Source organism: Triturus cristatus, chromosome 4_1 (assembly GCF_964204655.1).
Source record: "Triturus cristatus chromosome 4_1, aTriCri1.1, whole genome shotgun sequence".
NCBI lineage: Eukaryota > Metazoa > Chordata > Amphibia > Caudata > Salamandridae > Triturus > Triturus cristatus.
In genome coordinates, this window is record NC_140585.1 from 376,517,381 (window position 1) to 376,541,508 (window position 24,128).

The following is a 24,128-nucleotide window of genomic DNA, read 5'->3' on the forward strand; positions in this document are numbered from 1 at the left end:
ATAGCTCTAAATTTTTTGATAACTCTTTGATATTGTCGCACGCTTTCTAAAAACACCGGCGCAGGGTTGTTACTGATGCTAGAATTATCGCAAGCGACAGCTGTTCTCTGAGGTGTTTGCTCTAACTGCGTGGGGCTCGGTGGTAAATACCCATTGTTGCTTTGAATATTACGGCGTATATTTCTCAAATGGTTTTTGGCTCTTTTTAGGTTTTTGGCTAACCGATTTCTGACTACTTTAGCGGCTAACCATTTCTCTTTACGTTTGGCGACTGTAGTTTCAGACCTTCTCGGCGACCTATGCTCTTTGGGGGTCATTATCAGTTTCCCGAGTCGAGACTCAAGGAATCAAGGTTGGCTTGGGCATCTGCTAAAATAGATGCGAGCGAAGTCTGAGTATTTTGGATCACGTCCTCTACTGCTAGTTTGACATCTGTTATGCCGCCGATATGTCCGGAAGCTTCCTGTACACGTAGAACATTAAAAACGGATGAACTGACGGGTGCAGAGTTCAAGCCTAATCCTTCTAGGGTATTTATTAGGGGAAAAATGGCGTAAATTGCCTGAAGTACAGCCGCGTCGCTGGGAAGTGAAGCTTTAACAGCAGCAGCAGCAGCCCCACTGCGGGGGTCAAGTGGTGTCTTTATCTCAACGTTAAGTGGTTTTTTGACACTTAGGACATCATCTATGGCGCGCGAGGAGACAGAGGTCTCGAGCTGATTTTGAGCAGTTACTAAAGCAGCTGAAAGTGATTTCTCTAAATTTTGCTGTATACGTACGATGCCAGCTTTGATGCGTTCAATGGCTTGTATCTGAGCTACTGTATCACGATTACTTAAAGCAAAAATAATAGCTTCGCAGATAGATGCTGTGTTAAGAGTGCTTCCCCTAAGGTTTGTTATTAAAGGTAAAATATCGTGGCATGCTGATGTTACTGCGGTAATGTTTAGGGGTGGTGTGGGGTTATGTCTAGGAGCTTGTAGCGCCGCTGCGGACGCCCCGTTTGCTGCAGCACTGTGGGCAATTTCAGTCTTTAAATTATGGTGAATAGCACCTGGTGCGAACCTTACTGGGGGACTGGTGATGGCGGGTCCTCCTCCTATTGTAACATCTGTGTGACACCCCCCTTGTGAGCGTGGGTTCTTGGAGCATTCGCTGTGTACAGCTGGCCCTGCTTTTGATCTGTTTTGTTGAACGGGTACATTCGCGTTTTCCCCCCAACAGTCATCATCGTCAAGCAGCGAAATTATTTCTTGTTCATCGGGGGGAATAATGGCGTTTGCTGGTTGCGCATGCAAGTTCTTTGATGGTTGAGAGTGAGACTTGGGGGTAGGAGTAGGTGGGGGGTGCACTAATACCGGAGTATCGCTGCAAGGGTGCGTTGTGACACCTAGAATCTGTTCTGAATTTCGGCTGGGGAGAACGCAACCAGGGGTAGGCGTGTTTGAATTCGAAACCTGGAAGGTCTGTAGAGTAGCAGAATTGTTATCATTAGCATTCGCTTTCCTATTGCGCTTTTGATCACCCTTTTCTTTACAGCCAGAGTGTCTCTTTCTCAAACCGCCACCATTTACAGACACCGGTGGAAACTCATGCAATGCAGGCCCCCCAACAGTACTCCCCCCAAAACCACCCTGCAATGTTTGTGGTGGCCCTCGCCGCCTCGCTTCTTTACGCTTCTGACCTTTGCTTTTCAGATCGTCAGGCGGCAACCTTGAACTCCTTTGTACAACCGGTTGTTGTGTATTTGATTGCTGCACGTGTTGGATGGAGATTGCATCATCAGTTTTATCTAAGTAAGAGCAAAAAACACAATTTTAATTCAAGCAATGAACAGTCGGAAGAGTCCTCAATAGTCATCAGTGCTACAACTAGACTGAGAGTGGCAGCGCAAGCACACACACACACACACACACACACACACACACACACACACACACACAAGCACACACACACACACACACACACACACACACACACACACGCACAAGCACGCGCACATCAGCATGGTCTATGGTAGAACATACTACCAGTAGAAAAGAGAATTAATTCTTACCAGCATGCGCGCTGAAGCCGCAAATTTGACTGGCTGCGATAGGATTAGGGCCTTCAAGCGCAGTGTCGAATAAAAGTGCGTCTGCCGCCTCGGCCACTTCCTGCGAAGACAAAAATGCAAACAGCTGTAACACATTTCCTATATCGGTTTAAATTAAATTACTTGAAAGCACCGCTATACGTATTTACAAGCTCATGCAAACAAAAGTACACACACACACACACACACACACACACACACACACGACCGCAGAAATAGACCCAGACCTTAGTTGTCAAATTAGCTGCTTTTCAAGCCGCAGCTCAACCCCGGCTCGCTGGCCCCAGGCTATATAGTGACATTATTTAAGACCTCGGGCGTTATTAAATCATGATCTGTAAAGCAGGGAGGCGGACTAGTCCTTGACTTAAAAACACGGATCAATGAGCAGATAGTCTTTGAGGTAAGAGCATGTGCAAAATCTAAACACACCGAGAGTCATGTCATATTTCCTATTGCTTAAAATGCCAGCTGCTGTAACAGTACTAAAAGTCTTTTGACGACGACGTGAAAAACTGAATTAGAACCACATGCTAGAGCATTTTTCAGACGGGGTCCGGCAAAACAAAAAAAAAAAAAAACGCAAACACACACACACACACACACACACTTTTTGTTTTTTTATGCATCTTTCACGGTTCCTGACTAGCAGTTACAGTTAATTCAAAACACCCCGAGTTTCACCTAATTTTATCTATTGCTTAAAACCTTTTGACAGAGGAGCGAAAGACTTAATTAGAACCACATGTTAGAACATTGCCCGGGACTTCGGTCTAATTCGTCTTAGTGTGACAGTCTGAGCCGGAAAAAAAGCTTACATCCCTGATAAAAAAGCATTTAACCTTTGAGAGATGACGCTAATAGAAGCGCAACTTCAAAAAGAGCTAGAGGATTATATAAAAAACATAAAACAATCTTCTTACCAACAATTCTTGGTCCTCAGACATGTTCATAAATGGAAACGGTGCTCAGTCATCAGGTGGTGAAATCTTTCAGGGGCTTCAGCTTTTCAAGCGCCCGATGTGGTGGGAGAATGAAGGTGTCACCAGCGCCGTTGGTTGGAGCGTCGTAGCTTTCCTGAGAGCTCCAGCCTGAATGTTCTTGCAGACCTCACGTTTTTATACCCAAAACCCGACAGTTTCCCGCCACAACTCACAATACCACGTATGTCTTCGTGTGTCGAGAATTAAACGGTATAATCCACTAAGCATTTCAGGTTGAATATAAACAGCTGTGCATTAACGTGGCAGCAAGGTGCTGAAAAAAGTCAGACCGCCACGTAAAGTTAGGCCCCCCTTATTTTATCCATATTTTTTGCAAACCTCGACAGCACACTAGGCACCATATGCGGACAATAGCCTGTCTAAGCATTTCAGGATGAATATAAACAGCGGTGCATTAACGTGGCAGCTAGGTGCTGAAAAAAGTCAGACCGACACGTAAAGTTAGGCCCCCCTTTTTTTATTCATATTTTTTGCAAACCTCGACAGCACACCAGGCACCATATGCGGACAATAGCCTGTCTAAGCATTTCAGGATGAATATAAACCACGGTGCATTAACGTGGCATCTAGGTGCTGAAAAAAGTCAGACCGACACGTAAAGTTAAGGGCTTTTTTCATGCAATTTATTTAGATACATTTTATATCACAGAGTAAAAATGTTCGGTACAAATATGATTTTAAAAGTCCAATGAGAGCGTAAAATAGACCTTGTGGATGTCTGCTAGTTATCATAAACACTGTAAACATGTATATTATCAGTGAATGAAATACAATTTTGCATCGGTCTGTTATTTACACGGCCTCTTTTCAATCTGCGTAATTGCCTCAACACAAACCTTGTTACTAGAGCATCATTTGCCTTCAAATCAGCTGAATACATTTTTAAAATGCTTTCAAAGTCTACACCACGGCATCTATGAAATAAATAAAACAAACAATGTGCCCCGCAGGTAAATGATACATCATCCTGAATCTGGTTTTCATGAAATGTTATTAGGCCTGAAGTGTTTCTTTTTAAAAATTGCCATATGGTATTGGGGTACAGATAACTGTTTGGTGGCACGCCATAGGAGTCAAAAAACTCAGAGTCCTTTTCTGTTAGAAATATTGCTAACCAGTGTCGACCCCTTTGATCTTTACCGTCTGTATTGACTATTAAATGAAGCGGTCGCTGGCGATTACCCAGATACATTGGTAGAGTGTCAGCTGCGAATACACCTAAAAATGAATGTTTTGCCGTCTCGTCTTTGGCGAGAAAACGTTCCAGTTGCCACGTATTCATCACATATAGTCGATTAGCACCTCTCGCCTATGGTTAATCTGTATAACATTCTGAAAGACAGCGTAAATCAGAAGGTTTATAGTAGACGGTAGAGCGGCGCTAAAACGGAGCTCCAGACGTACATTGCCTGATTTTTGTATCGAAAAATGGCCGCCACCCACGTCGTTGTCAGGGCATAGATCGAAAGCCAGCATAGAATAGCCTTTCGAATACTCTACACGATCCACAAAGAAGGGTCGGTCTGATGCGTACTTCCCAGCAACTTGCAGCACACCCAAATATTCTCTAGCCACACCCCCAGTTCCAAATGACGCCGTGTCTTCTCCGGGTCTTAAGCGAACTCTTTTGAGCCGGTCGCCGGCGCTTCACAACGCTTTGAAGGAACGCGGGCGGCCCCCTTAGTGATACACCCCTTTTTCTCTTCCTTCCTCTTTCGAGATAGATTAAACCTGAGCCTTCTTGACCCGTTTTGGTAAACTTTTTCATCACCGCCCCCGAAACGTGCCCTGCGACGTCTCGGGCAATATTTGCTGCAGCGGTTTTCACGTGCGGTTTTACCAACTGGAACCCTCTTCTTAAAAGCGGTACTGCTTTTCTGAAAAGGCTTCTGAATATACCGCCAACACCCGCCCCGTACATAATAGGTGCCCCGTGGAACCCCGGGAGGCCTGAGCCGGCTTGTGCTCTATAGTAATCCCTATAGAGCGACGCGTCGCCGTAATTTTCAGGTAAAATCATTATTCTAGTACACTTCACCACGTCGCGGCCTGAAATGAAGCTTCGCTATGACTTTACCCACTTTAAATCTTATATTAGTGTTCAAATCGTCCTTCAGTTCCAAAGTTATTGTGTGAAAATGTTTTTTGCTGATCGGTACATAATCTCTTTTGGTGTAAATGATGTTTATCATGCTATTATTCTTGCCTGTGATTTCCACGCACCGGAGGAGAGGCACGTAGCTATCCCCCACTCTCTGATGCTCTATCACGTCGCAGTATACAAACATCATATAAAATCCGCCGTGTACATCCGTGTAGGCTTTCCCCGCTGATGAAGAGTGGTGAACGTTAGGCGTCAGCCCCAACACTCTCCCCAGTTTTTCACGCACCAAAATACCATAGTCTTGAGCATTCCTCAACTGCACTTTTCGAAGTCGTGGTTCATACGTTAATCTAAGGTCAACAAGTTCCGATATGTTACCAATGGATTTATTCATTACTTCTACAATGTCTCGTATGTTGTCATAGTGCCCCGGCGGGAAAGAAAGTTCGTGGGCGCTTTCCTTCTTGCGTACCACCGTAAATCTAACATCCTCTGTTTCAAAAGTGTCCCACGTGTGCGGGTACTGAATTTCTGTTAGGGCCACCTCCCAATCTCCTTGTAGATGAATAGGTTTTGCTAGTTTCACCGTAAAATTTGAAATTTTGTTATTAGGGAAAGTGTCCAAAGACGCGTTACTCGGGAGCGTCAGATAAAAAGGTCCGACCTCCATGGCGCTTCCGCGGTACCTAAATGCCTATATCCGCTGTTGTAGACTTTGTATATCCTTTAATTCACTCTCAGAGACCCAACTATTAAATTTATCAGGCCATCCCCGCCATTTAACTAGGCACTGTCTTTGTGCCCCGTGCCCCTTCTTTGCCAAAACGTTCTCAATACGGTACACACGATCTTGATCCTGTTTTATTTTTTGCAGCTCTTCTTTGTAAAAACACCCTTCGACCTCCTCCCCAGCATAGTCTTTTAAGTTAAAAACTGTAACGCCTGAATGCTTGGAAATCTTGTCTATCACAAAGATCTCATCTGTAAAAGTCTGCTCATACCCCTTTTGAAATACCCCCTTGCATCTAGATACCCTAACATGATCACCTTTTTTGAGAGTGTTTTTTGAAACAGGGTTGTTGGTGAACACGGACCCGTACACAGTTCTCCAAATTTTCAACTCATTTTGCGGGGATACTTCTACAGGGGACGTCTTAATGGTTCTATGATAGCTATGATTGTAACTTTCAATAAAATCTTGTAAACGATCTATATAACGAAATGTGTTGTACGCTGTAAAATACCGCCAAATTCGTGCCTTGAGAGTTCTGTTGAATCTTTCTACAATCGCCGCCTTCACTTCGTTGTTTGTAACAAAATGTTTTACACCATACTTGTTCAGCAGAGCTTTTAGCGTCTTGTTTTCAAACTCTTTTCCTCTATCTGTTTGTAACTTTTTAGGAATTCTCCCGCTGCTGAAAATGTAATCAAAGGCTTTTGTGACCGAGCTCCCCGATTTTTCCTTCAGGCCAACGGCGAATGCATACTTTGACAGTACGTCTATCACCGTTAATATAAATTTTACACCATCATTAACCGCGGCATGTTCACGGACGTCTAGAAGGTCCGCTTGCCATTGATGATTTAAGCCGCTGACTATCACACGCCGTCTTTGAAAGCGCTTTCTCGACCCCTTATGTAGCGTGTAGGCATCTTCGCCCGATAACCAGTCGCGTACCTGTGTTCTTTTAACACCGTCGTTGTGGATTTTGCTCTCCTTGTACAAGGCTTCTACACCGCCAAAACTACCAACTTTCGAGGGGTTGTAATAAACTCTTTTGAAAAGCTTCTGCATCGTAGCGCTTCTTGAACTAAAATACCGCAACCCCTACTCCCGCCCCCCTATTCTATTAATTCACTTTTGTTTTATTATTTTTCTTTATCAAATAATCAGAACTAGAAGCCGGTTTATTTTACAATAGTAGATTATTTAATAACACACGAATTAAACAGTGTATGATTTAAACTGGTAATATAGGAATGTACAGCGCTATAAACGATAATAACGATAAAAACATAGATATTTAACACAATGCTCTCAAAAACTCGTGACGTAGAATCAATATTTGGATTTTGCTAGCTATGAACGGTACCAGTCTTCTTACATCCTCCCCACGCCCCTTCAAGAAGGCTCGACAAAACAAATCAGATATTGTATTCATGAAATTGAAAAACTGTTTCTTATTCAGAGTAGTTCCTAGGGTGCAAAATGTCCGCCTGATATAATTGTCGATGCAATCTTCGAGCACGTCGTCAGCGCCCAAGAAGATTTTGCTCTTTTCAACGTCGTAAAAGCCTCTAGGTTTCTGACCCAGTTCTTTTTCAAGCTCTTCGATGATTTCACATCGCTTGTTACGACATAGCGCGGTCGGGCGAAACACTGGTTTGGGGTACGCCATCTTTGCTCTGATCAGAAAATAAAAAGCGTCTTCCAGGCATCTAACGCTCGGTCGCACGCCGATCTCAACCATGTGTCGAAACACACTTTCCTGCAACGGAAAAACACACATACATAATAGTAGCAATCGCGAAGATCATCATGTTTTCATTTACTCTACATTAAGAAATGTCATGTTCCTCGGTTTTAAACTCCTGTAAAGATACTTGATCTTAAAATATCTACGGTAATTCTTCCTTCTCAAATGCTGTTTCATTATCAAGCGTATGTCTTCATCACCCGCTTCATACATACTTTTCACATGCTCTGATGGGGACTGTACTCTCTTAATATACTTTAAAACATTCGCAATCATCTTACTACAATCTTCGGGTACTGACATTTCTTTCAAGCCATAGACCGCCCCCAACGTCGCCATAATCTTATAGGGGTCCAGCTTGTAACATAGTTTCCGTATCAAACTGTCTTCATATTCATCACCCGTCGTGAGACAGTCGTGATGCAACTGACTCGGGTCGTCAATTTTACAACCTTCGCATTCGTCGTACCACCCCGCCTTTAAGCACAATTTTATGATCGCGGCTATCGCTGTCAAAAGTCCGCGATATCGATCCGTGCTCCAACTTTCACCACGACAAAATTGTACAATTGCGTCTAAGCGCTTACAGCTGCAGTTTTTATGCGTTACGGCAAGTTTTTTCTGTCTTGAGCAGCAGAGACATGAAAAACGTAGCGATGGCTGTGTGACTTCCATAGTCGTGCTAGCGGTTTTGTCGCCTGGGGCTCCTCCTCCTCTCTTTTGCTGATAAAAAGAAAAAAGGGGTTTTTCGACCTCAGCCTTCCTCACAACTACACGCCTCATCATCACGCTCTTAAACACCCCAGAGGATTTGCCGAAAAATTGCGGTTCGTACTTACTTTTCGTTTTCCAACTTCGCACTTTTCTGTTTCGTTTACAGATTCTTCTCCGGAATCCATCTCTGTACAGTCGCTGGAGTCCTCGGGTTCAGGCTCTTGCAGGTCAATACCCTCGTCATCTTCACTTGGTTCCGCTCTTCCACCGCCGTCTGTAGCATCGGAGGTATTGCTCGCCATTTTAGCAACGCCACCAACCGCCTCTTCGCAGGCTCCGGTCTCGGGCTTTATATTCGGCATAGCCGATGCCTCGACGTCTGTCTCGGGCTTTTTATTCAGCATCGCCGACGACATCTCCGACGTAGTACCCGCAGGCGTTGTTGGCGCGCAATTTTCCTTATCACTATCGTCGAGTTCTGCAGCGTCGTCTGCAGCATTTGCCGCTTCCTTCAGCATCGCTGTTATAGTTTCTCCAAGGGGTCCCGCTTCCACGCTAGAGCAAGACATTCTCAAAGTTGTCTTAAAGCTCGAGCTTTTCTTTGTCGGCAAAAAGCGGGGGTTTCTTAACACACGGTCCTCGGAATGCTGGCTTATATCCTCTGTGAACATACTAGACACGCCCCGCGGTATGTTTGTAGACTCGTATTTCACACTACCCCCACTTCTTAGCAACCCTCCTGCATGCGTGGTCGATTCATACGTTTTTGATTTCATCGCAGTATCATTTTATAAGCCTTGATTCACAATTCCTAACTTATCGTTTTATACGCTTTATGATTTCATCGCCGTATCATTTTATAAGCCTTGATTCACAAATCCTAACTTATCGTTTTATACGCTTTTTTTTTTTTATTTATTTTTTTTATTTCATCGCCGTATCATTTTATAAGCCATGATTCACAAAATAACGACCTATAAAACAATAAAATGCTATAATCTTATCAATACGTTATAAGGACCGATTAAAACCCCGATTAAAAGCAGACTTGGAACGCGTCCAATATAGACACACGGACCAAAGGGGCGTGGTCAAAGGGGCGTGGCCACCTGTCAAAAAATACATGGTGACGAGTAGTATACAACCTATACTACTGTTGTGCTTTCAGTCAAGATGCAGAATTAGAACTGGGGGTGTATTCAACAAAGATCTCTTTAAGGCTTATGGGATTGAGGCTCTAATGGTGTCGATGAGTCGGGAGTGCACCTGGAAGAGCTGTGCCGAGTTTGTCCTCCTGGAGAGGAGGTCACAACATGAATGCAACAGGACAGATTAAAACAGCCTAGAAGATAGACTTCGCATTCCTACCTTTGCGTGCCCAACTCGTGACTGCTTGTGACGCCTGTGATACAAGGCCTGGTGTGTTGCTGCAAGGGGCTTCAGCTTCCTGTTTGCTGTCAGGCCCCACAGCTCTATGCAGCTATTCATTATTTCCTCATTGGCTGTGACTGTGGAGATGCACAGTGGAAAAGTGCAACTAGCAACAAAGACGACACCACATAAATTGAGTGAAATTGCCAAACTTAATGCAGGCAGCTGTGGCTAATGCTAGCGACGGACAAGTCTACTGCTGCCCCAAAGCAGGGGAAGAGAAATTGACAAAAATAATACCTCTGCATCCTGACCTGCCACAGCTGCGGTAGTTGTACCCATGATCCTCTCAAAGGACCCCAAATAATCAACAAATCTAATACTGCAGACAATTCAAGCATCATGACAAGCCTCTGAGACTAAAATCGGTACAGTAGGAAGAAATGGCACCCTGATGCGCCAGAACTTATGAAATGTGGTAGGTTGGGTCACTGAAACAAACACTTAATGTGGCTAAACGCTGCTTTGTAAATAAGGCACCCTTTCACTTAGCGTGAAAGAAAAGGGAAATGGGTGTTGCAGTGGGTGTTCCACCGCAACATCCATTGATTTTGACGCTGTCCCATATTTACAAGGGTGGTGTAAATATGAGGCAGCGCCAAAATTAAGACCAAAAAAAACCTGGTCTTGCCCTTGCGAAACAAGGAGAAATGCTTTATTTTTCCTCGTTTTTGCTGTTCCTATGTGTGCTGCATGGTGCAGCACACAAAGAATCAGCAAAACACCATTGATTGTTTATGTACAGGTGTCCCTTCCTGCACATGAACAATCTTTAAAAAAAAATGGCACATTGCAACTTCTATGTGTGCTGCATTCTGTCTGCGTTGGCGCTAGACAGCTGCAATTAGCGCTAGTGCAGGGAGAAATGCAGGGCTGCACCGTATTCTTTTAAATACTGTAGAGGCGGAGTGCGGGGTTAAGCCAACAAGCCTAAAACCGCTCTCCGTCACTTCATTGTGAATATGCCCCTGAAATTTGAGCTAAGGTAAGGTTATGGGCACATTTAGGGAAAGGTCACATTCTTGAAATTGTCCTGGTGATCCAGGGAGGTGATCTTAAGGCTAATCCCTACAGAAGAGTGTGATGGTGAGTTGAGCTTAATAAAGTTAGGCGATGGATACTTCTGGGCTGGAAGTGTAGGGAGGGCAGTAGTTGGGACCAAAGGGTCAAATTGTTGCATATATAGTTTGCTTAAGGATTTTAGGCAAGGGTAGCCTCAGCTGTGCCACACTTATGTTTCCACTACAACCATTACCATACAAAGTAATGTACAAGGGCAATATCAACTGATGTTATGGAATGTTAGTAAGTTTAATAACAAAAACAAGAGAGGGGCAGTCATGTTCTACCTTTAGGGACTTGGCCTAGCAGCAAGCTATTACTACAAGCAACATACCTGTTGGCATGAATTGCGCGATTCTTAGCAAACCTGCCTATGACAGGTTATATAACTCAGGCTTTACCTGGGGATCCAGGAGGGATGCAGCCCTTCTTCTGAAATTATTTCCACTAGTGGTGAAAGCAGTTTCAACTGATGATGTGGGTGGATATATCATGGTGACGAACCTGCTAGATGGACAACCCTGGACGCCCATAATTGTTTATGTCCCTTCTACCATTATAGACATCACACTACATTCTCTCGCTAATCTGTTGTCAGAATTCGCACTGGGGATGACGTTATCGTGGGCGACATTAATTCTGTGATGGACAAAAGGTACAACACAAGACACCCTACAGCTTCATCCAGGTTCACAGCACTTCTTTATATATTAAATACGCAGGGACTCAGTGGATCTTGGCACACGACAGACTAGCAATTTACAATTCACTCACCACCCTATTGTTCCCACTTACGTATTGACTACAAAGGTGACCGGGTTGGAAAGCACTTGCATTCTAACAGGGGGTCTATCAGTCATTCTCCCATAGAATTAATAATATGTCACCCAGATAGGGAAAGGGAACATGGCGACTCAATTCATGGTGGCTAAAAGTCAATGATTTAGCTGACCAACTTGGGGAGAGAATATCAGATTAGTTTGAACTAAATGTGAATCCTGTCACCTCTCCGATTACACTGTGGGAGACACTTAAGACTGCTATTAACCACTGAGCAATAGAATATATCAAGGGTAAAGCAAGAGACAGAAGGAGGTGGTGAATCTGGATGGTTGAATATCCCTTCTAGACTGGAAAGTAATGGCCCTACACGGCACATACACTTTTAGGTTACTCAAGTTCGCAAAGTCCACATTAAAACATCTAGATTAATTGTGTGCAGCATGGTTGCGTTCCAAAAACAGAATCTGCAAAATGGGTGGCAAGGCAGGGAAGCTGCTCTACTGGCTGACCAGTAAAGAGCAGGCATCTAGAATTGTCCCTTTTACATTAAAGCATGATGGGTGACTAGTCATGGCCAGGGTTGGATTGGGATTAAAAATCGGCCCGGGCACGCAAAAAGAAGTGGCCCACATTTGCATATTGCCTTTCCCCAAAACTCTGGTTCGGCGAAGTTTTATATACACCTGAAAGCAAGTGAGGCCACTTCTGCTCAGGGCCCCTGCCCCCGCTCAGTATGCACACATTAATTGGCCAGCCCAGCGAGAGAAAGGTAGTGACACCTCTGCCCCTAGATAAAAGTGAGGTAATGGATGCCCATCTGCCTCCAGAAAGGCCACTCAGAGCCCCACTGGACCGCTGGAGACATCTGAACACACCAGACACAGCCCAAACCTAAAATTGGTGCAAGGACGCACTTCACACTAAACAATAGAAAAAAATGACGCAACTGCATTTTGTGAAATTATAAGTAATTCCATGTAATGTTTGCATAATTATGCGAAAGCAAAGTATGCCAATTTCACACCTCCCTAGAGGAAATCCTTCAGGTAATCACAGTAGTTCTCTCTGGGAATACCCTGGCACCAATGGCGTACTACTCTAATTAATCATGTAATGATCCCTGCTAATCATTACTCTTTGAGGGCAGTGTTCGATGAAGCCTATAAGGAAGAACCTTCTTCAGTTTCTTGATCAAATAGAAAGTGGCAGAGACCGTAGCATTGGTTTGTTGAGAGTATGCTTGTTTATTATCAATCAATATCCCAAGAGTTATTTGCTTTTTCTACTGATTTTGGCAATGCTCCAATCTCTACAGGCCACCAAAAACCTTCCCATCTGGTTTTGAGATTGCCAAAAATCACTATTTCGGTTTTCTCTGAATTTAGTTTAGGTCATTGCTTGCCCATCCAGCTGTTAATTTCCAGGATACAATTTTGAAATTGCAATGCAGGGGAGACTTGATCTTTATACGCGGCTACCACAATTTGTGTGTCGTCGGCATACAATGTTAAACTTAAGCTGAAATGCTGGAACAGAGGAGCCAGTTCCGACACATTGATATTAATAAGGGATGGACTAAACAACGAGCCCTGTGGAACCTCACATGGCAGAACATAGGAGGCCGATTTGAAATGATCCAGGGTCACTGTTTGTCTTCTTTCCATCAGTAAAGACAATAGCAAGGACTGAGCCCTTAACCCACTCATTTTTCAAGACGCAGTTGCAGCAAATTATGATCAACAGTATCAAACGCTGCCGACAGATCCAAAAGGATCAGGCCATCAGCACCACCTTTATCCATCACTGTCCTAATCTCCTCAGTAGCCTTAATCAAGGCAGGCTCCGTACTGTGTTCCGGACAAATGCCGAATTGGGAGGAATCGAGTAAATCATTTTCTTGGACAAATTGAGCTAGTTGTTTATTCATGATTTTCTCCATTATCTCCACAAGTGGACCTATTATGCTGATCGTATTGCCCAGTCTAGTAATAATTTTAAAGAGTTGTTTAGCATTGTAAAAAGCTTCACTTCTCCCAATGCAATGAATTTGGCCCACACCCCATCTCTCAAATGGTGTGAAGAACTTTCCAATTTTTTTACCAATGAGGTCAGGGCATTGCAATCACATTTTCATAACTCCGATAGCCAGCCCTTTCAGCTGTCCCCTGATTACTTATTTGGTTCCACTACCTGTGGTACCTTTTCGGCATTTGAACCTGTATGTCTGCTGGACTCCTTGGCTGCTTTATCTTGTCTTAAATCGGGCTCCCCTCATGATCTTTGCCCTGCGAAACGTATGGCTGCAGCAGCTGCTATTATCTAGCAATTTTTGAATCAGTTGATTAATACCTCACTTTCACTTGCTTTTGTTCCTACTGACTGGAAACAGGCGTTGCTTGTCCCTCTCATTAAAAAACCTACTCTGGATCCCCATCTTCCTTCCAGTTATCGGCCCATCTCTCTGCTTCCTGCCATTACCAAAGTTTGCAAAAAAATGGTCAACAAGCGCTCACATATTTCATTGAACAGCAGGGCCTTCTCCATCCTACCCAATTGGGATTCAGGGCCTCATACAGTACTGAATCTGCCCTAGTGGAAGTAGCGGAGGCCATACGTGAGACTCTGGATGCTGGGGGCAGGGCCGTCTTGGTCCTGCTGGACCTCTCGGCCGCTTTTGAAACTGTCCCCCATTCACTTCTCATTGCCTGTTTACAGAAGTTAGGCATCATCAGTACTGCTTGGGAGTGGCTAAAATCCTTCTTGGAAAATAGAACTCAACAAGTTTGGATCCCCCCATTTGTGTCAACATCTCAAACTCTGCTGACAGGGGTACCCCAGCAGGTTTCTTCGTTCCTCGAATATACTCCTAGCGTCTGTTCCCAGGTTTAATCTGAAACGTAAGGGGGGGAGCTCATTGGCCTTCCTTGCCGCAACATACTGGAATTCTCTTCCTCTGGATTAGCGTAGTCTTAAGAATCCTTTGCAGTTTAGGAAAAAGCTCAAAACTTTCCTGTTCAATTAGCCTGTCTCTAGTTTTCCCTATGTTTTGGTTCCCTGTGACTCTTTGGCTCGAGCCGGGACACTCTATTGAGTAGCTGTGCGCGCTACAAATCCCCTAAATAAATAAAAATAAATCTTTTTTTTTTTTTTGTCCTCATCTTACCAGTAAACACTTGTGGGTCTTATGAAGCCGCTTAAACGATCTATGGGGGAGGAGGCCCACGGCTTACCACATATGTTTCCGTTGGTTGACCAGTCCCTTGTTTTGTATGGGTAACTGGTGTAATCATTGGACAAAGGTGTTTAGTCGTAGATTATGACCCCAGTTCATAAAGGGATGCCAAAGATTAGTAGACGCATCCCCTATTCCATCATATTCCAGATGGGCCATGGCGAAGGAAACCTTAAGCCAGTCTTCTCTGTTAGGTGGTTGATGGTCCTTCCATCTCTTACTTATTTCCCTTCGTGCAAGCAGAACCAAGTATAACAATAGACCTCGTTGCTTTTGTGATGCCTTAATGCAAAATAGGCCATCGTCCCCAAAGAAAATCAGTGACATATTGACCTCGATGATAGAGTTGAACACATCTTTAAGAGTGTCTCCAATTTCTTTCCAGAAGGTCTTAATTTCTGGGCACTCAAAGAATATATGTAGATCATTTGCTAGGGGAAGCTTGCACCTATAGCATTTCGGAGTTGGTGCTGGAGCAAATTTCGCAATTCTAGCTGGTGTGTAGTAAAGTCTATTAACAACAAAAAAGTGGTTCTTTTTTAGAGCTGCAGGTTTGATAAACTTATACAGCAGCTTCAGTGATGGCTCAAACAGTGCATCTATTGTTGGCTCAAAGGGGGACTGCTCCCATATTTTAATCGATGAGGGTGTTTCCGGGTCTACGGCTTCAAGGGCTAAGTTGTACCCGCTGATACCTCTTTTTTTAAGGCCTGGGCAGAGTGGCACAGCCTTTCTACCTCCCAGTTTCCTTTCACCTGCTCTTTCTCTGCCTCATACCACGAGGCAAGCTGTAAGTATTTAAACCTGGAGAAACCTGTGCCAATCCTGGCCCTCAAAACCTCCCACGGAAGGACCCCCTCAGTGTCCACCAATTCTGACCAGATTGTAATTCCAGCCCTCTTTATGGGTAAGGCCAGCCCGTCCTTTAGACAGTGAGGTGTCCCCGGGGAGTCCCAAATGGGGGCATGATGTGAATAATACCCTATCCCCCATATAGTTCTTACTTTAAGCCAAAGAACTAAAGCTGCCCTTAGAACCTTCAAGCGTACTTTTTTGAAGTACTTTGTCGCGCCAAACTTATGCAGAAATGCCTCTACTCTTCCTCCCTCTTCTGCCGTTCTTGTCATTTCATAGAGCAGTTTCCCCCATGCCGAGTCTTCAGGCCTCATCAGTAGCGAACGGATAGCTTTAAACTGGAAGGCCACTGCGTACCAGCATATATCCGGGAGTGCCAAACCCCCCTTAGCGAGTCTACGCCTAAGTTTTTTCCAAGATAATCTGGTACCCTTATCTCCCCAGATAAAACTCCCAATCTTACTCTGAACTTTGCTTATTAAGTTTTGGGGGAAAGAGAGAGGGATAGCAGAGAAGACATAGGAGAGCTTGGGGAGAATGATCATCTTCACCAGATTTACTTTCCCATATATGGTCAAGGGGAGATTCCTCCATCTAGAGAAGAGGCGATCGATTTCCTTAGTTACTCTGGACAGATATACAGAGGGGACTCTAGCAAGATCTTTGACTATGTAGATACCCAAGTATTTTAGTTCAGATGAGTCAACTCCTCCCCATTGTTCGACATTCCAGCCCATCACCTCCGTCTTGGATTTGTTTACTAGGTAGCCTGACAAAGCCCCAAATTCCTCCGTAATGGACTCTAAACGGGAGAGCGCAACACCAGGATTGTTCGTAAATACAGTCAGGTCATCGGCGTACAGTGCTAATTTGCAATTGTAAGATTGAGATTTGAAGGGATGAATGTCGTTATCTAGCCTGATGGCTTGGGCTAGAGGTTCAATGTAAAAATGGAACAAAATTGGAGAGATCGGGCAACCTTGCCGAGTCCCTCTCTGAATGCTAAAACCTGGTGTGAGAATCCCGTTCAATAGAATACGAGCAGATGAGCCTTGATAGCAATTTCTCAGAGTTTGGATAAAGATTGGACCAAACCCTAATGTAGCCAATACCTCCCATAAGTAGACCCAGCAAACTCTGTCGAATGCTTTGGCCGCATCCAAGGCTATTATAGCCAAAGGGTCAGATCTTGTAGTGGCCAGATCGATGTTACCTATCATTAACTGAGTTTGCTCTTGGATCTGCCTGCCTTCTACGAACCCCTTTTGGTCTGGGTGGACCAACTTGGGGACCAGCTTCGCCAATCTCCCTGCCAACACGCCCATAAAGATCTTATAATCCGCGTTAAGCAGGGAGATAGGACGATAAGAATCAGTGCTTAATGGGTCTTTACCTGGTTTAAGGATCAAGACTATAGTTGCCTCTTTCCAAGACTCTGGGACCCTACCGGCAGGGCTATAGACCGCATTAAACAGGGAGCACAGGGCGGGGGTCAGTTCTTCCGCCAGAAGTTTATATACTTCATTTGGGAGTGAGTCTGTACCGGCTGCTTTTTTGTTCTTGCTTTTATTGATTTGCCCACTTATCTCTTCCATCCTGATGGGGGCCTCTAATTCCTTTCTGCATTCCTCTGTTATGGAGGGAAGAGATTTAGTGCTTAACCAGGCTTGAACTGAGCTGGGGGAGGGCTCCAAATCCTCTTTATACAGATCCGAAAAGAGGGAAAGTAAGCAGGATTGGAGATCTTCAAATCTGCTTGAAGTCTCCCCCGTACTGTTTATTGTCAGTCTATTAATGTTATTTTTCGCTCTATCTGTTCTAGCCTTCCAAGCAAGTAGTGCCCCAGCTTTTTCACCATACTCAAAGTTCTGCATGTTCCTTGTGTGCCATTGTGCCCTGCACTTTCATTCTAACTTCCCTCTGTATTCCCGTCTTACATCTTCCAGATCTTTTAAGACTTGCGGTAGTTGCTCCAAATCTCCCGGGGAAATCTGTTCCTATCCCTCTCCAACTGACTTATTTTCGCCTCAGCAGATTTTAGAACGCTAGCTTCAATTCTGTTTTTAAAACAGATGAGGCTATGAAGATTACCTCTCAAATTAGCCTTGTATGCGTCCCAAATAAAATCCCATGACGTTGATTCCCCATTTAACTCAAAGAAGTCATTAGAGGAAAGCTTAACAGCCTTAATAATCTCGAGATCGGACAGCATCGCTCTATTTAGTGTCCATCTTGGCTGTACTGCCGTCCCCTTGGCTCTATAGACAATCTGAATTGGCGCATGATCAGAGAGGTGACTAGGTTTAACTAATGTATCCTCAATGTCATTGAGGGATGGTGAATCTGCCAGGACATAATCAATTCGGGAGGAATGACCGTACTTTTTGCTATAGAACGTAAATTCTTGTAAATCACCTTTCTTTGCCCTCCAGACGTCTGCCAAGTCTAAGTCTTTTAATAAATTAATAAAGGCTCGGCGGGATTTTGGGGCACCAATATGATAACTCAGGTTGGATCTATCCCTAACTGGGTCGAGGAGAATGTTAAATTCACCACCAATAACAAAAGGAGGTGTTGCCAGAGTTAAGATCAACTGAAGTTTACCGATGTAGGAGGGGTCGTCAGTGTTTGGTCCGTAGTATGACACACAGGTTAAGTTAGTATCATCAATGGACAAATTGGCCACCAACCACCTCCCGGATGTATCAGACTGGCAATTTGTTATAGAACAGTGTAGGCCCTTTTTGGCCAAAATTGCCACCCCTCTGTTATGGGCTGACTGCTGAGAGATACAAAAACAATCTACCCAGGAAAGCTTGGAGAAGAGGAGGGAACTTTACGTTTGACTCAGGTGAGTTTCCTGTAAGATGCAGACCTGGGCCGAAGAAAGCTCAAGATATTTTAAAATCAACCTTTGCCTACGGGGACACCTTAACCCGTTGACATTCCAGGAAGTGAAGATGACCCTTCTCCCCCCCCCCCCGTATTACGATTAGAGGCCATTACTTTGAATCGAACCTACAGACCAACCGTTCCAAAGACCAATATTTAATGCGAGATGAGATTCATTTTTTTTATTTTTTACCCACTGCTCCCCACCCGTGTCCACCTTACCACCCTTTTCCTGACCCCCCTGTGCCTCCCTCCACCTTGAGGAACCCTCCCTTCCAATAGGCAAGCCTATTCGACCCCTGCCCCCCACCCCCTGGACTCAAAAGAAAGAAGTGTATCAAATAACAAATATCCGCTTAATCGATCTGACTTGAACCACATTAAGCCACATAAGGAATTATTATTTTTAACCCTCATATTCTACTTCTACGTCTGCCGAAGTTACATACAGAAGACCTATTTTCCTATGCTGCTTTTAATCCTCTCTATTAAAGCATCCGCTTCTTCTCCAGTTTTGATTTGGTGCATCTGGTTATTCCACATTACACGGAGAAGAGCGGGAAACTTCAGTTGAACCTTAGCTCCGATGCCTTTCAGCTCCTCCATTCTTTTCCCCAGCTCCCACTGCCTTGAAGCCGTCACATGAGATATATCAGATCTTATTTGAAAGGAAAAAGGAGTAGACCCCTAAAGTTAATGGAGCACTCTTTAAGAGCAGAGGACAAAATCAGTTCCTTTACTGAGTAGGTCAAAAAATTGATCAGTATTTTCCTCGGCTTTGACTTGGCTGGGTTTCTCCTAAAGGGATCTCTGTGTATTCTCTGAATATCGTGAAAGAGATCAATCTCTGGCGCCCCTATCAGGACTGTTTCTTTTAGAAGAGCAATGATAAACCCCTTTAAATCTGCGCCCTCCAGGGCTTCTGGAACATTCAGGATTCTTAAATTGCTTCGACGGGAATAATTTTCCAAGCGTTCTAAGTCCTCTCTGAGGTCTTTATTCTGAGCTAATGTTTTAGCCAGCTCCCCAGCTGTTGAATTTATAGAGTCTTTTATTTTCGGGATCTCCAACTCTATTGCGTCAGTTCTTAGTGAGATCTCATCCAATCTGTTGGAGAGGGCCTCGCAAGAGGCTTGAATAGCTGCCTGATTAGTCTCAGAGGTATTGAATCTTTTGGATAGCTCTGCTTGGTTCATCTCGGAGACCTTGAATCTATTCGACATTTCCTCCTTGATAGCAAATAGAATGTCAGCAAGGGAGTACGGCTCTGTTCCTGTGATAGCTGAACATGGAGCTGATTCTGCATTTACTGTTACAGGGCCCAAGGCCATAGCTGTATCTATCCTATCAAGGTTTTCTGGTAGAGTCTTTTTATCTGACGGGTGAGAGACAGCAGAGCTAGAGTCCCCATTTTGAGAAGTCTCTTCCCCTCCTGTCTGGGCTCCTTGTAAGGCCAAGGGGGAGTATCTATTTGTGAGAGGTATGCCGGGGAACACCTCTGCTACGGTCGACTCGTGAATGAGAGCACCCCCTCTTTCCATAGGTGGCCCAGCGACCGGAGCCAAACCAGGTTCAATCATTTTCGGGTGAGTATTGACTAAGACAGCAGGGGCAGAGGGTGCGGAGGCAGAGGCGATGGTACTGGTACTTGAAGACATAACCTTGTAATATGTTTTAAGGGAGGGGTTATTTTAACCCTTGAAGGAGAGCGTTTTTTTGCTTTCGCGCCTCTCCTACAGTTGTCTGACCCTTTGCCTTTGGTCTCCGCACCCCCCCTACCGCTTCCTTCCTTCCCCGCTGTTTTACTTCAGAAATTACTGGGGGGGGGGGGGGGGGGGCAAAGAGAATAGCCAGGTTTATCGGTACTCGAGGCGCAGATCCCTCTTAGCTGGGAAAGGCAGCCTGGTGATAGGACAGTATTTGCTTGGGTCAGATGCATCCAAGTTTGTTTTTTTATAAATGGAAGGATCGATGCGTCTTACCATAAAGCAGGGAAAATTCCCGAAGTGAACGTGGTATTAAACATTTCTGTGAGAATAGGACTAACCTCTTTAGCAATATCTCTCAGGACTGCAGGGGGGCAAGGGTCAAAAGGGCACCCGGATTTAATTTCTATAATAAGGTTTTTCACTAGCGGCAAATTGTTACCAGGATCAGTGGTAGGGGTTTCCTCAGTTAACTCATATGTGAGAGCAGCCTTAAATGAATCGTAGATGTTATTGACTTTATTCCTAAAGGTGTTAGCAATATCATCAAAGAAGCGTTGATTGCTTTCTGTGGCCTTTATACGAGGCAGGAAGGTGAGCTTTTTTACTACCCCATACAATTGTTTTGTTGAATTCTTAGCACTTTCGATCTGCCCAGTGAAAAAGGTCCTCTTTTCCGTGACCAGCATGGTTTTATATTTAACCAGTGCCGACTTATAATTACACCTTTCTAGTTTATCGTATTGTGCTTTCCAACGTATTTCTAGTCTGCTGCAATTTTGTTTTTCTTGTGGCAGTGCCTCTGTAAACCAAGGAGCAGAGGGTAGTTTACGATTACCTGAGATTTTACAAATAGGCACTGTGACACTAAAAGCTTAATTGAGCCAGCCTGTATATTCACTGGCTGCCAAATCTGCATTTGTACTTAGCGTAGGCCCTTACATACCCAAATGCGTCAGAAGCATGGCCTCATCAATCTTGTTCCAGGCATTGTAAGTAGTTTGATGAGCTCTGACAGCAGCTACCACAGGTGCTTTAGGAATAGTAAGGTTAAATAAAATCTTAGAGTGATCAGTCCAGGTGAGGGGAATGGATATACTTAACTGTCAGGCTCGATACGGAAGTAAATATGCCATCCAGTGAGTGTCCTGCCTCATGTGTAGGTTTATGCACCATCTGTGATAGTCCTGGAATCCCAAGTGTATCTAGAAGAGTGACTGTATCTTTATCCGTCAGATCTTCTTGATATACATTAAAATCACCCAAGATAGTAAAAGCGTTAGTGGTGAAAATAGATTCAAGAAGAGAATCTAAGTTGCTAACAAAGCTGCGTCTCGAGCCTGGGGGGCGATATAAAAGAATGACTCTAAAGGTCTTTTTTGGATTTATTTCTAGTGCAAAATGAAGTGCTTCACAATGGGTGTTGGGGACTCCAAAAATCTCACGATATATTACCGACACCCCACCTCCCCTCTTGATGGGTCTGTCCACACTGAAGGATAGAAATCCAGGGGGGACTGCTGTCAAAACGTCCGGGCCCGATGCTACGTCTGCCCAGGTTTCAGTGAGGAATAACACATCCAGGTTATAGTGAGAAATGAGGTCTGCTATTTCATATTTATGTTTCGCTAGAGATCTAACATTAATAAGATCACAATGTACATCTGTCGCCACTGGAATCTCTGGGCACTTCACATTAGACTTCGTCCCTGAGGTCTGACATGCCCTAACTGTATGGTCTGCCGGAAGAGAATAACCAGATGCACAGCTCAGACTCTTTAGTGAAAGATCATTGCCCAACGTAAAATGGCAGCAGCCAGAGCTAGAGTTCTTAGGAGCGAGGTCAAGCTGATTCTTACCAGAATATCTTACAGGTTCAGACTTCGTTGGACCAGGATTTCTGGCCCTGGGGTTGGTGCAGGCGCAGACGGGCTTGCCTTTGGTGCACCGGTGGTACGCCCGCTTCAGCATGATTCAAATAGTGAGGTGTCGGATGAAAGCTAGACCGCTCACCACCGCAAGCACCCAAAGCAGTTCTGGAGAAACTATGGGAAACCTGAGAGGGCGTCTCAACGCCCTCCGTGCAAACGGCACACTGCCGTGGCAGAACGGGGCTGGAGCCTCTCAGGAAGGAAAGCAGTGCGGACGCCATGGTTAGTCGTCTAAAAAGTGACTAAGTTCACGCTAGTAGCTAATGTAGGACAAAGCAGGTTGACCTAAAATACATAAATCATTCACAATAAGCAGATATAAAAATCCAATAAAATTAACATCTGACATTAAAACTATTACACGCTTAAAAAGTGTTGTTTTTAAAACGACAGGCAGAAGGGCTTACTTAAGTCACTTCGGTCAGCGGTGAATGCAGGTCGTAATGGAGTCTATAAGGAAATTCTTAAGTGCCATCTACACTGATCTGCATAGCAGTAAGTACGTTCAACGCTGATCTGCACAGCGTTTTTGCAGGTCATATGTTTAAATTTGTATATCCATTTATTCCAGGGAGTATTAACAATTGAATTCTATTTTACACGTCTGTTAAAATTTAGAAATTCAAGATTAGCCTAGGTGTATTTGCACTGTATGTTCCTCACTGGTGTTTTAGGGCTGTTGTTGCTTGGTTAAGGAAAGAGGGGCATACTGTTTCTTTTAAGACAAAAAAGAAAACAAATCCACCATCTTAAGGAAATATTTTACAGTTTAGTTTGTGTTACTGATTGGTGTCATGCACGCGGTAACTCCACCAACTCTGTTTCTGGAGACAGCAGGTGAACCCCCCATATGATGGAAACAGTGGTTTGATGCATTTGAAACCTATTTAGGCGCAATAGGAGCAGGTAGATTTTGAGCTGAAAGAAGATATCTACTGTTGCAGGCTTTAGGGTTTGAAGGGAGAGCCATTTTAAAACATTTGCGGGAACCAGTTTTCGGGGGGTGGAGGGAGAGGATTTGGATGAATACCAATTAACGGTTAAGAAACTCAGTGTTAGGTTCGATATCCAGCCTACTTTGATTGTTTTGCGACATAAATTCTTTTTACAGATGCAACATCCAGGTGAAGATACATTACAGCATTGAGAAGGTTAGTAGCTGAATGTCAATTTTAAAATGTTGCTGATCAACTAGTAAGAGGCTAGTTTGTTTGCCATTGCAATGACAAAAACATCAAAATGCTGACAATGGGAAATCCTAGATTGGATGAGATGATCTAGGTTGCAGAGTGTAGGGGGCGCTAGAGAGACTGACGCAAGATGGACGCACGGTAGTGCTGCTCTGCTGGCCAGAATGAATATCTGCTTAATATCTGTGGATATGAGAGGCATCTGAGAGCGCGAATATCAGATACCACAATCGGAATGCGAGTACCACCCACCGCTGCGGATAGAAATATGTAAAGAGTGCAAGCGGCAAAACGAGGACGAGACGAACAGCTCCTTGTGAAGAAAAAATGGCGGCTAGCAGTGGGACAACGGTCGCCCTGGGGGAATAGAAGCCCCGAGACTGGCTGGCCCAGATGCCCAGCCCTCCGATAATGTGCAGCTAAAGAGAGCTAAGAGCACTAGCGGCGGGCAACCACAGCAGGCAAGTGACACGTGGAGAGGGTGGCAGATTGCCGAGTGTGGTGTAACTCAGCTAACCAGCGCTACAGACTGCGTGGTGAGATCTGCGAAGTCTATGAATGCCCTCACCCACGCGGTAGGGGACCGCTCCGCTTATCTGCTGGTAATACGCTCTCACAAGCGCTGAGCACGAAGGAGCTGCCGAGTCCCGCTT

The 24,128-nt window shown here is 44.4% G+C and overlaps 2 protein-coding genes across 3 annotated transcripts; both read right to left on the minus strand.

Annotated features, from left to right (window-relative positions):
• Positions 1-319: 319 nt before the first annotated feature.
• LOC146854975 (uncharacterized) lies at positions 320-5,872 on the minus strand. Its single transcript, XM_085651065.1, has 3 exons — positions 5,176-5,872; positions 2,056-2,193; positions 320-1,791 (listed from the first exon to the last, which is right to left on the minus strand). Exons 1-3 carry the CDS (start codon positions 5,870-5,872, stop codon positions 320-322), a joined length of 2,307 nt encoding a protein of 768 aa, XP_085507191.1.
• Positions 5,873-7,109: 1,237 nt separating this feature from the next.
• LOC146854976 (uncharacterized) lies at positions 7,110-9,281 on the minus strand. Of its 2 annotated transcripts, none has more exons than XM_085652426.1 (2): positions 8,519-9,281; positions 7,110-8,402 (listed from the first exon to the last, which is right to left on the minus strand). In XM_085652426.1, exons 1-2 carry the CDS (start codon positions 9,167-9,169, stop codon positions 7,752-7,754), a joined length of 1,302 nt encoding a protein of 433 aa, XP_085508552.1. In that variant the 5' UTR covers positions 9,170-9,281; the 3' UTR covers positions 7,110-7,751. The 2 variants fall into 2 exon arrangements, with proteins under 2 accessions (XP_085508552.1, XP_085508553.1); XM_085652427.1 differs by having other exon boundaries at positions 7,110-7,691; positions 8,519-9,280.
• Positions 9,282-24,128: the final 14,847 nt, after the last annotated feature.